At 35.5% G+C, this 14,170-nt stretch overlaps 1 protein-coding gene across 1 annotated transcript in view; it reads left to right on the top strand.

Moving 5' to 3' along the window:
• LOC106131769 (low-density lipoprotein receptor-related protein 2) overlaps positions 1–14,170 on the top strand; it is a 39,648-nt gene that overhangs the window by 22,777 nt on the left and 2,701 nt on the right. The window contains exons 3-8 of the mRNA XM_060944321.1: positions 6,790–6,921; positions 10,717–11,355; positions 11,469–11,671; positions 12,140–12,236; positions 12,733–12,880; positions 13,102–13,227. Of these exons, the coding sequence (XP_060800304.1) occupies positions 6,790–6,921; positions 10,717–11,355; positions 11,469–11,671; positions 12,140–12,236; positions 12,733–12,880; positions 13,102–13,227 (1,345 nt within the window). The remainder of the gene's footprint in view (positions 1–6,789; positions 6,922–10,716; positions 11,356–11,468; positions 11,672–12,139; positions 12,237–12,732; positions 12,881–13,101; positions 13,228–14,170) is intronic.

The raw sequence follows: 14,170 nt of genomic DNA, 5'->3' as shown, positions 1-14,170 counted from the left end.
TATTGAAATCAATATGATGCATACATTTCAAATTCCTTTTATAGCATTATATTTAACTGCATTATTTTCCTGTATTCACACAAGTTACATATTCTTTAATAAAATTTACTTACCTTACTAAATCTATTCACACTAAATATACGTAAAATCAATTAAAATGCGTTACCCAGGTAATCAAAGTTGATTAGTTGCATTGAACTTAATCATGTAGATAAGAGTTCATGCTTTATTACCATTGACTGGGCAATCAATTTCCTTCTTATTGTTATTGTTTTTTTTTTCTTTCACTAGTTATTTCATTGCTATGCATTCCTGTATTATCTTGTTTGAACACCATCAATGAAGTTAATTTCCAGAAAAATATTCCCAAAAGGCGAAACAGTAGATCTAATGCGAAAAATCATTTTACACTTTATTAGTCTCGTACGCATGGAAGTAATACCTAATACGTAGATTTGATTACCTTTAACAGCAGGTCAAATCTTATGTTTGTTAGTTATTTTTCATATTAGGATCTTGAAAATATTGGAATGGCAAGTATATATCTTATCAGTTTATACTTAAGTTTATTTTGGAGCGTCCCATAATCCCACGCTTGTGTCACTTTCCATGACCGATTCTGTAGCTCAATATAGAAGCAACCCGACCAAATCGAGGAAGTGGATCGTGGCCCATGGATGGGTGGATTAAAACGGTTTTTTTGCCAATGCGGATTTATTTGCTTCTTTAGAATCTCATATGATCGTAGTTAGTAACTTGAAGTTATTTTATACAAACTTTAACTACAAACGGCTCTTTTTCGAAGGGGTAGACAGAGACCCATCTTTCCATTTGTCACGAACCCTGAATACTTTTATGGTACTCTTAACCTGACTTTTCGCCAGGACCTCCCTCGATTTGATCAAGATAGATTTGATGTACTTTAATAACCTGCTGATATTCGAATCTATAGGTTCTGATATTATAAAGCTGAAGAGTTTGTTTGTTTGTTTGAACGCGCTAATCTCAGGAACTACTGATTCGAATTAAAATATTCTTCTTGTGTTGAATAGACCATTTATCAAGGAAGGCTTTAGGCTTTTATTGCATCACGCTGCAACTATTAGGAGCGAAGAAATAATGGAGAATGTGAAAAAAACCGGGGAAAATAATATCTATAGTGAAGTGGCAAATGGAAACATGTAGTAAGTATTTGCATAACCTTCCGGATAAAAAGCGTGATTTTATGTATGTGTATCAATTACAACTTTAATTTCAAAATTTAAGAATTTATTTTGACCCATTTTTAGTACTCAACTAACGGACATATAGAATAAGAAAGAATTTGTCGCAGCACAAGTATGGAGCTATCGCGGATGCCAAGTAACACACTTAGCAAACGTGTGCCAGTCAGGCAGGATTTCAAAGTAGGGTCGGAGTCAAGCAAAGTTGCTCCGGAACCGCTACTCGACCACATCAGAGACCGTGTAACTCACAAATAGACTCGTAAATTTACCTGAATGATGGGAATGTCGCGCTACGTATAAATAATTTAACGATAATAAGATTGTCATTTAACTTCGCTTTGATAGACCTTTAATAAGCAATGTTTTGATCAATTTCTAAGTACTTAAGTGAAATTTCCTTTTTTTGGACGCAGTATGCAGCAATAAATAGACAGGATGCCACTTAGTGTTTAAAGATGGGAATAGAGAACCTACAACCAGTTTTTGACAAGGCAGGCCTACACACACTGATGCAAGGATGGGTCTGAAATCAAGGAGAAAAGGAATGGAAAATAATACTCTACAGCAGTGCAGGCACAAAATTACTTAAAATATTTATTCTACATACGCAAAATTTTTTGGGAAAATTATAAGTTTTAGACTTATCTAATACCCAAGAGTAAATAGATTGGCTAGTCAAAAAGTTATTCCACCCATCTTGACGACGGCAAAGTAACAGACACTTGGCAGGATCAGAAAAGAGCTGGTTAATAAATCTTTGTTGGGACCATTGAAATATAATTCTATCGTAAAGGCGATGTGTCGGTGCAATGCAAATGTCGATCTGCTTTATTTGTGGAACCAATTTAAATAAACTTGTTGACGATTACGAGAGCGACCGTGCCTCAAGCTTTGGACATAGAGATGATTATGTATAGAGTAGGCATTCATTCGCAAATAGTTACTATAAGCGGACCCCAGACACCGAGGCACAGCGGCGAACGGTGCAACTGGGAACACGAAAAGAGGAAATTATGCTCTATCAATGATATTATAGATATTTTTCACTGAATTATACTACAAAAATACTATCTGAGTATCCATAAAAATAAAATCCATATTTAAAGACACAGTTATTGAACAAAAGATGTTCACGATGCAAATTAATTATTATTTAATTAAAGAATTTTAAAAGCGACCTTCCCATAAATAAATCTCAAATATTCGGACTATCTATCTAAAATTATAAAACTTCCATTGGGTTAAAATTACAGCTAGCTATTTAGTCGTTTGACGAAAAACACAACATTCTTGGTAAACAACTATTTACTTCGATTCGCTAAGACAATAAAATTGAAAAGTCGACGTTCGTGTGAAACCTTCATCATAAAAAAGTGTATTGTGTTGTACTATCAATTCTTTGCATATCAGTGCAGTGACCTCGAATGAGTTATCGTTTATCATCCGGTTCCCCCGTTGTAAATTGGTCCCGCTATCCCTTGCATGTAAAGGGATATGGAAAGGATAGTAAAGTACGAGTATGTTACTCTTATTCATTTTCTAGGCGATGTTGTCCGTGAACTTTTCATGGACCGTTAGGTCTGAGTTCTAATTTACCTACATGTCAAAAGAGCACTTGAGATGTGACAGCGAAATTTGAATCTAGCGAAATTTGAATTACTCGTAGATTTCGTATTAATTGGTATGTAGAAATGTACTAAGGCATCTCGCCTTGGAAACTCGTTTAAATATTGTTCATATTAGGTGCACTCTATCTATTTTATTTAAATGGAAGGAATAGTAAGAATTTGTATAAATTTACACTTACATATATATTTTTTAAGTTTATGCAATATTGCAATCATATAATATCAGTGAAAGAAAGAATAAAGCTTCTCCGTGCAAAGGAACGAGATACAATAAAAACAACAACAACAACAGTCAAATTGGCCATGACGGACACAAGTACAACCATCTAGTTTACGAAAGCATGAATATTTTCCGTTGTAAGTAAATACGAAGATCCATTAACCCAGATATTCATAATAGACAATAACTCACACTCAGTGTGAAACACCCAATGAAAGCTTTTATCATGCTACTTGAACACTAATCACAGATTGTATTTTAAAAAAATCACCATTTGTTTGATATTTTCGTCCAAAGTACGTCACCAGCCTTGTTAAGAATGAGAATAAATATAAGAGTTTAGTTTTATATTTATTATTAATTCGAGCGTCGGTGGTCGAATCAGTAAGGTGCCCGGTTAAAATGCATGTGGCGCAAAAAGGCACAGGTTCTAATCCCACCCGGTCATGTACCAATGATTATTTTTGAAGTTAGGTATGTACATTAGTTTGAATACTAACCGATGCTCTTACGGCTAGGGAAAACATCGCAAGGTTAGGTTGCCCTGCAAAGGTTGCGGAGGTCAGACGGGAATCGCTTTGTTTTTTACAGAAGTATCGCGTCTGACCTCCGTAACCTCTGCATAGAAACGTTACAACTATCGGGTCATGGTTACACATCCAGTTTCGTATTAATATTTCCCCTAGAAATAGTTCATCTTTAAAGTTACAGTTTATTGCAGCTTACCTAAACCCTCATGCGAAATGTTGTAAAATGTAAAAATAAGAAATAAAAAATGTGTTATTCACTTTCTCGTCTACCTGTTTTTCCTATTTTGCGACATAATATCACGTTCAATAACAACAACAATATTGTACAATATACATAGATCTACGTACATTGTGATTTGATTAGAGCCCTACTTTCCAAACTTTGTCACGCATATGTATTAAATATATTTACAATACAATAAAAGTTTCTTGTAAACATATTTTTTTCTTTTGTTTGCTTGACAGAAGGTTAATGAAAAAACTTTCCTTGTTTTGGCCAGTAATAAGCCACTGTAATACTATGTTATTTTGGGTATAATAACATAGCGTTAAAATTAACTAGAAAGTTTTGTAATTTGCACAAAGTTATTTTTATCAATTATCCACAACTAATAAATAGCATCGCACTTTATCTTCATCCTGGTGTACTCGTTAATCCCGGCACACTCTCACCTATCTGAAGAGGTTAATCGAATCACACAAGTTTAACAATAATTATTATTTATTGTACAAAACCATTAATTGTTTAAAAAACCTATAATGTTTGTGCTTATCCGAGTATTACTCTTTTGATTGCTAAGCTGATGCGAGCTAAAAGTGACACGATTAGACGTATCTGACCCAAATATTGGATCCGGTGAATCGACCTTGACTCTATGCAGAGAGATTATAACTATTGGATCCAAATCAGCGAGTCACGCATATCACGTCGCTTCTTCCACGGCTGTCGGTTCCGTGCCAAATCTAATAAACGCAAGTGATCACCTTTGTAGTCTCCGTTTTGAGATTATTGTGTCAGATTCTGATAGCTGCGATAAGGCAGATGTAACTGACAGCTATTTTTTATGTGTTAGTAATTATGTTCAGTTAGACGAGAAATTGTGCCGAACTTTATATTATGAATATTTGTTTATCAGCTACTTATATCTTACTTACACTGGGTTATCAATATTTATGTGTGTATTTGGATAAATATAGGTAAATGTTTATGATGAACAAGTTCCCATTGGCAAAAACGTTACCACTGGGTTAACAATCAAAAACAAATGATAAAAGAAAGAAATATAAATTCTAAACACTTTCGTGTCAATCGTTGTCTGGCATTCTCGGTATTTTATGTTCATGTATCCAAAGTGTAGAGTAACAATTGCGACGATAATTAAAACGTCATTACATAATGATTTAGTGGGTGTTAGCGTTTAAGTTAATGTCTAGGAAGCAACACTTGAATCTCGCCTTTTAATTGAATAGTTAAAGAATACCGACAGCCTATAATTTCCTACTAAAACAATGCGTTTAAAAACTCGTAAATTTACGCTCGTTCATTTCGTTTGTACGTTTAAAAAATACATTGTTACTTTCAATAGGTTCGGCCAGTATTTTTACACTTAGGTATATTTTTAATGGCTTTTTAAAATTAGTCTGCTTATTGCATAACCCCGATTTGTTTTTCATGGGCATAGTTACTACATTTTAGTACCTTAGTCCACTTTAAAGAAATGCTTCTCTGCCACAGTCCCCGAAGAGGATGTAACCAAAAGTAAAGCCAGGAGGCAGAAGAATTAGTTAGTTAGTTCTAGACAGTTTATTAGGCCAATAATGTTAATCAGGTAAAATTCTACTTAAAATATGACGTATCAATTTAATTAAACGTATCAGTAAATGAGAACAGTTAAGAGAATGCTTACAAATAAAAATAGAAATCCCGGTTGGGATAAGTCCGCCGTTGTACATATTCTTCTTAATGTAATGACTGTTTTTTACTTTGTTATATTTCTTTTTATATGCAATAAAGAGTTTATAAACAAACAAAAAAAATTATTCCATTCGAATTCATCTAAGTTGGATATAATTTGCGTTAACAATAGTAGTATACAAATCCGTAAAACATTTTATCAAGCAAATGTCTATGTCACAGTGATTCATCGACTATCTATATCTTAAGTTAACTATAGCGTGGAAAATGCGAGAGGTCCATATAGAGTAACTTGATATACTGTTTCGAAGTTACAGTTATTCTGGACGTGCATAAAATACCAGTGAACTATTGGATGCAAATTGCTGGCCACACCCGTACAAGTGGTACACTGATCTAAATTCACTAACCGCGCCTAAGGTCGTGAACTTGTCAGTCCTTCCGCCTTCACAAAAACTCTCAGTATGGACTGGTTGGTTTAGATGTTGTAGTTTATTTTTCTCAAGCTTTTTTATGTCTCCATATTTCGTAGTTGTTTATATATTGATCTGATTTTACTGACGCCGCGCCTAAGGTCGTGAACTTGTCATTTCTTCTACCATAACAAAAACACTTGAGTTAGTATGAGTTGTTCGTATTTAGATGTTGTAGTTTATTTCTGTCTAATTTCTCTATGTCTTCATATTTCGTAGTGGTTTATACATTGATCTGAATGCACTAACGCCTAAGGTCGTGAACTTGTCATTCCTTACATAACAAAAATATCTGAGTTAGGTCTATAGACAGGCCGTTCAAAATTATATGTTAAAGCTTCATTTAGCATCTCCGTATTTCAGTCTTTTATTGCGGTATACATACATAAATATAGTCACTTCTATATCACTTGCGGGGTAGACAGAGCCAACAGTCTTGAAAAGACTGATAGGCCACGTTCAGCTGTTTGACTTAACTATGAATTGAGATTCAAATAGTGACAGGTTGCTAGCCCATCGCCTGAAGATTCCCAAGTTATTAAGTGATTTTACAGAATAATAGATAGATTTGATAATTTTCTCTTTTTCAGTGTTAATGTGAACCTACACGTATTTGGAATTTTAAGTAGAATCGTGAAGTAGATAAGAGAGCCGTAAAAGGGATAATTGCTCATACCATTGATATGAATATATGCCTACTCCGTAAGACATAAAGCCATACGTTCTGACGTATAACCAGAGTACAAATTGGTACAATAGAGTTTACAAACAAAATAACATAATTAATATTGTTTCAGCTACGCTCCTGGGATCCGAGTGCCTAGTTTCAGAGCAATGTACACTGAAAGTGGCGTACAGCGCCTGTCTGGACGGCGTTTGCCGCTGCACCGATGGCCATTTGCAGTTCAGGAAACACACGTGTTTGTCTCGTAAGTCAAATTTTTCTTCAATTGTTTAACAAGCAAGACACGTTGTTTGTCTCGTGAGGCTAACAGATTTTCTTTTGTTTTAACAGGACTAGACTGATATAACGCGTTTAAATTTAATCTATATATATAAAACTCTTCCGTTACTGAGTGACTGACTGACAGACAACGCACAGTCGAAACTACTGGTCGTAGACAGCTGAAATTTGAAATGTAGGTTCCTTGGGATATGTAGGGGAGCACTAAGAAAGGATTTTTGAAAATTCAACCCCCAAGGGGGGGAAAAGGGGTAAAAACGTTTCTATGAAAAATCTTATTCCTTGGGTTTATAAACTTGAAACTTGGCATGAACACGTACATAGGCAAGTAAATATGTTTGACATTATAAGTTTTTTCAAACTACCCTCCAATCGTGATTTAGGGGGTGCGATTGGGTGACTGATTTATTAACGCACAGCCGAAACCGCTCGGTATAGGAGTCTGAGATTTTGAACAGAGGTTCCTTTAGTAACATAAGTGAGCACTAAGAAGGGATTTTTGAAATGTCAACCCCCAAGGGGGGGAAACGGGATAAACTGAGCCGGGGCTGCGGGAAAGTTCTAACGAGATACCGTGGCCCCGGAACGCAAAGGGCAACTGAAGGAACGAGGTGGGTTTTAGTCAGTAAAAGTCTGACACACCCTTCCGTTCCACCCAGAGCGGGAGAGGTCATTTGATGATTTCCCATCCTTAAAAAAAAAGACTTTGTATGACAACTTTCAGTCGTCTCTTTAACATACATAATAACATACATAATTATGTACATACATGCATAACATTAATAACATCACGCCTTTAAATCCCTATTTTGTGTTAACACTACCCATACAAACAGCTAAAAGGAAACAAGTGAAGAGACGAAATTTGTCCGCATCCATTTTCACCTAAATTCTTAACGTTAATGAGATTTACTTTTTATTATCAGGTCAACCTAATAGCCTCACATGTACGTATAACTTCGTAAGAATTTTCTTTCAACTCCTAACCGTTGAGGAGTTGTACCTTCCATCATCAGCTCATTCACATGGGATGATGACTATCAGACGCAAATACTTAAACAGATCTATGAAATTGTCAAAAACGTAATTGCCTGTAAATTTGAGGTTTGCCCTTGATTTCCCTGGAATACCATCATCAGATCCTGACTAGGTAACAACGGGACCAACTTGAAAGTATACTCTACCGAACAAAAAAAGAATCACGTAAATCGGTCCATAAATCTCGGCGTAATCGGTATGCATAAATAAAACACCCGAATTTTATTTTCTACAAGATTTCAGCCTGTGGAAGAAAAAGCCCTGTCGAGATCATTAAAAAACGCTATATATAACCGAATTACACGTGGGCGAAGCCGCGGGCGGAAAGCTAGTGTTACCATAAACCAACTTAATATTTCTAGAAATAAATACGGCGTTATTTTTTTTTGTTTTGATATGTATGATACAAACGCCTGCAGAGAAATTTGACCCTTCACAATTAAGGATTCATGTTTTGCTGCCAGCAACTGAATATCATATAACAATGGTTGAAGGTTAAAATCAACGCCAACTTTTGGACTATTATGACTTAAAACGAGGGGAAATTCTAAAAGGCCCACTGTGGGGAAATAAGCTGAGAATTGACCATTACTTAGTCTATGTTTTAGCCTTACGAGTATGTGTTTAACATGTCACCATTTGAATCTCAATTTCATCATTGAACTATGTAGCTGAGCGTGGCCTTTCAGTGTTTTCAATACTGTTGGCTATATCCACCCCGCAAAGGATACAGACGTGACTATAAGTATGTATGTTTTTAAATTAGTGTAATCTCAAACCTTAGTGGTTTCGCTATACTAAGTTAATACCTACTCAATGTTTTGTAAGATCTTTCATACAATAATAAAAAAAAAAAAAAAAAAAAAAAAAAAGTCCGCGAATTATTAATTTTACCGTCTAACTAACTAATACCTTTTCTTTCATAAAAATCGGCTCAACATCTATTTTACTGTGAAAGCATAACAGATAAACAGGCTTTCGCATTATTAATATTATATAGTTGGATAGGTAAAAAGGAATAAGAAAGTCTATCGATACACTAGATATTTATTAGACTACACGCGTAAATATTATAAATCAAGCTATGTAACCGTGCATGTAATATATGTAACTGCAAAGAAGTTGTCAATTGGACACGCATTTTGCATTCACATTGCGTTTCCTTGTAAAATACCTTTGCGCACCTATTAGATACTCTAGCTATCACTTTCCTGCGATTTCAGGTATAATTGTTTTATTTTTACTCGGAAATTACATACATATAATCACGTCTATATCCCTTGCGGGGTAGACAGAGCCAACAGTTTTAAAAAGACGAAAAAAGAAAGAAGGTCACGTTCAGCTGTTTGGCTTAATTATAAAATTGAGATTCAAATAGTGACAGGTTGCTAGCCTCGCCTAAAAGAAGAATCTCAAGTTTATAAACCTATCCGTTAGTCGTCTTTTACGACATCCATGGGAAAGGTATGGAGTGGTCCTATTCTTTTTTATAATGGCGCCGGGGACCACACGGCACTCGGAAATTAGCCTATTTCTTACGTCGACAAAATATTTTTAAATTGTGAATATTTAAGAAATATACCCCGAAACAATATTGTTATTTTGATATCACAAAGACGAAAACCACGATAAGTAGACATTGAAAAGCGTAGAGAATTCGTACCGTGGCGGATGAAACACCTGTTTTCCCCAATAGTGGCTTGGTCGCTTTTCCGCTATAAATAAAATGCACTTGACTGTGTGAAAAATGAGGTAGGTAATTGTTCTGTCAAATCCACTCATGTGAACCTCACTTATTACGATTTAATGCGAGTATGATGTGAGAATGTTGATGCACTGATGCCACCGACGAGACGTAGATTCTACGAAAAGTGCTTATAACAAGCACAAAAGTATTGCATTGAGAACCACAGTTTATAAAAGTTAATTTGTTTTTGCAGTAAGAAATGTTGATTAGAAGTTCTCAATCCAATAAACACGCAAGATTATTAACTTTTGAAAGATCTGTGGCTTCTTGATATAATTATACATCAGTCAGAGTTTATCTTAAAACAAATGTTCTATTTCTAATCTTTTCAAAAAATATATTGAGTAGGTGTACAAATAATTAGGTATGTTGTGCTAACTATACTATTACTGACTTCAATATTTTTGAAAGTTTTATGATTCTTTTTATCTCAAACATTTCACATATTCAAATACATATATTAACACAAGCAGATAATGCAGCTATTATCATGTGAATTAAGGTCGGAAACACAGAGAGCAAAGTTCGCGTGTCGTGCTATACGGTTCCCGATTAACATATAATAGCTAATCAAATTACCATTTGTGATGCGTTCTCAACACTATCAAACTGACCTCATTAGTCTTCATCTTAATGGACATGGGAAATCGTTTACCTGTTTACACTTGCAAACAATGAACATTAACATTTTTCGATGAATCTAAGAATGCATGAAATAATTCGACGACACACTTAAACCTCAGGCTAAAACTGTACCTTAGCTTAGCTATTAGAGCATATGATGGTAGGCTATGCTCAAGAAAATTACCTACCACGCTGCATTTAGAACCGCGAGGTCAAGAAATATTGGTTACTACGGTTAATTTAGCTTCAATTGGTGCTTTACAAGAAGCAGTTGCTTTAATTATAATAACATTACCAATTGAATTGTCCATGACAGTCGTTCACTATGATACATTCTATTGTTTTTTTCAGCGGCTCCGCCTGGTCACGTCTGCTATAGCAACGAACATTGCCGCCTTTGGGATAAAGAAAGTCACTGCGAATTCGTGATACCTAATTTATTTGGACGATGCGCTTGCAATTCATACTTCCAACAAACTGGTGATAGATGTATCGCTCAAAAAATGCCCACTGAAGCTGTAATTGCAGAACAAGATACTGTGGACACAAATCCAGGCAATATTAGTATACAGTATAAAGTTAATAATAAATCACCAATTAGTGTAAACCAAGGTTCTAAAGACTTGTATGGTTCGCCACTTACGATTGTTGATGAAGATGGCATACAACCCAGCAAACTTCCAATGTTCACGAATAAAAATGAATTGAGCACACAAGAAGATAGTCCTTTGATGCAGGCCGTGATGAAGGTACCCACTGTAGAACCTGCAAAACGTTTACCAGTTTCAAATAGAAAGGACGGAGAGCCTAATGAGACACTTATAAGTGTGGACGAGCTAACAGCTAATTTACACGCAAATGATCAACCAGTTTATAGAGTTGTAACTCAGCCTTCTGTTGACAAAAAAAGTAATAAGAAAAATGGTTCTGTTAAAGAACAGAATGGCAAACCATACAAAACAGGTCATCAAAAGAAGTCTTCACTTAAAGGTAAGAATATTGATTTTTAGAACAATTTGCTCTGGTTTTTTGGCAAATTTTTGTTGTGCAAATTTTATTGTATAAGTTGGTATAGAATACATAAAGTTGCTTAATTATTTCAGAAAAGCATCGCATTCGTACTGACATTCCTGCAGTGGACCTTGGACCCGCTTCTCTCGGTATGGTCTGCGTAACCGATGCGCAGTGCCAGTCAGTGGATCCACACACTCGGTGCCTAAACAAGAGATGCGACTGCGCTTACCGTACAAACTCGACGTCTGCCTGCTCAGCGCGGAACAGAGGCTGCTTGCCCGGAACTTTCCAGGTGGGTTTTTTTACCTGCACAAAGAATATATATAAAATATATACAAGCATATCCCTAAGTCGCCTTTTACGACATCCATGGGGAAGAGATGTAGTGTTCCTATTATTTTTTATATTGGTGCCGGGAACCACACGGCTAATATTATCCTAATATTACGATAAATATTAAAGCTGTAGGTAAAAAACAATAGGGAATGTAGGTAAGTATTTTTATTAAAAAAACATAATATCATTCCGTTAAAATTTTTTTGTCTATATCCGCCTTTTGTGTCAAACAGTTGTATTTTTTACAATATAGTTTAAATAAATAAGATTTCAATTATGTTTACGATTGTTTATTTTACAGCTGAATCGCTGGAGTGTGTACCAGGAATTTTGATTTGAGACATTTACAGGACTTAACACAATAAGATTAAAACTATTCAGTATTCTGCCATACAATCTGCATATCAATCCATATCTGTTCCAGTGCCGGTCAACAGGCACCTGCATCAGCTGGTACTTTGTCTGCGACGGCCGCAAAGACTGCCCTGACGGCTCCGACGAGAAATGTCAAGGTAGTAAAGGTACTGTCCATGCACTGATTCCTTTCATCGCACTTATTCCTTTTACTCTTCGCTTTCACCTCATTTCAAGCGTGATGGGGTTTCTTTGTGGTTATTCAATTATTAAAATTTATTTTCAAAAAAAACGATTTCGCATAAATCGCCTTCCCTCATTGGAACGGTAAACAGATCTGGGTATAAGTAATAGTAGATAAAAGTCAACGGTTTGAAGACTAAGTTTGTACAAATAAGTAACAACTTAATTTCTCCTCTAAATAATCCATACAATGAGATTAACATTTCGGCTTTTTATTGTTAGTAAACTTTCTTAGCAAATTTATAAATATACAAAATCTAACATTCCATGCCAGTATTGGACATGTCTGGTTTACTTGTCAAATGTTTACTTACGTTGTTAGGTACCAAAAATCATCTTTAGAATGGAGTAGGTATTGTGTGTAAAAGATATATATGCTTAGTTAAAATTGTAAATATTTTTGTTTACTTTTGTTTTCAGACGGCACTGGAGAAAGGTGTCCAATGCATGCTTTCCGATGTGGAGGTCCTGGATCCATGTGTGTGTCCCGAGCAGCGAGATGTGATGGAACCCCTCAGTGCCCAGGAGGTGAAGACGAGAGGAACTGCCAAACGACCAGACGCAGAGGGTAAATATTATTGATGCTTGTAGTTTGGTTTGTTGAGGACAGTATTAGACTTAGTTCAGGTCTAAATACTGATCTAGTAACGAAGAAAACGTGTGCATTCTGCTTCTCTTTAAAATTTAAAAAGTTACTCGGTTAAAGTCAAAAATCTTGGAATTCTTCCTTTACGCAATGGGTAAGCTCCTATTAACTCGCATTACAAATTTGTAATTCCATTTTCGCAGATGTCCACGACATACGTTCCGATGCAATTCGGGAGAATGCCTGCCAGAGTTTGAATTTTGCAACGCCATTGTCTCCTGCAAGGACGCGTCAGATGAACCGCCACATTTGTGCAATGAACAATCAAGGTATAAATAAATTAATAATACCTACTATTTAGTTACCGTTAGTGGAGGAAATGAAAAGAGAAATGTCGCAAAGCGAATCCCTGGCCTCAAAGTAAATATACTGGCGGAGGATGCTCAAAGATGAAAGAGAAAGTTTATTACTAATAAAATAAGAAAGACGAAAAAGAGTCCAGCAGTCCTCTGATTATTACGATAATGATATTAAATTTATCTACATAGTTGAAATCGTAATATTTTGAGAAATTACGCCGATTTTTAAGTAGTATCACATACCATTAGTAGAGCAGCCATTTGTGCTTAGGTACTTACGTTGGGCATAGGAGACAGCCGTCTTGCCTTGATTGGTTTATGACAGGTGGTCCAGAATCCTTGAGATGAGTGCTGAGAACGGTCAAACTAGAACACTTGCAGTCCATAAAAAGTCAAAAGCAACAACTTGCAGCTTTGTTACAATCGCATAACGAAAAACTTAGATTTGACTAAGAATTTTGGTCTTAACAAGTAACGGACGCCAACCATATAGTAAACAAATCCCTTTACCATTCGCACACCATAGCCGCATACATTTTACTTAGACATGATGTTAATATTGAAGGTACAAACATTTCGTAACCAGCACACGTGCGGTTACGGTTTGTCGTTTGCCCAAATATTTGATGCGTACTGTACTATTTCTAGTTTATAGTGACAATTTAAGAATATATACTCGTATATGTTTGTCCAGATGTCGGTAGACTTCTAAGTTTGCTGCGGTTTTAAAAAAAATAGATCAAATATAGTTTCTAAGTTAGTATATTGTCACTCTCAGAGCAACCGTTTAAGGTTTATCTTTTCCTTTAGTACTACGAATATCTTAAGAATATGTTTGTTTAGTGATTAACGTGTGAATAGTTTTCATTTTAAATGAGATAAGATATAGGCAATACAAGAACAATAGGTTTAT

Source organism: Amyelois transitella, chromosome 5 (assembly GCF_032362555.1).
Source record: "Amyelois transitella isolate CPQ chromosome 5, ilAmyTran1.1, whole genome shotgun sequence".
Lineage (NCBI taxonomy): Eukaryota > Metazoa > Arthropoda > Insecta > Lepidoptera > Pyralidae > Amyelois > Amyelois transitella.
Note: the sequence above shows the minus strand (reverse complement) of the source record. Positions and strands in the feature narration are given on the sequence as shown.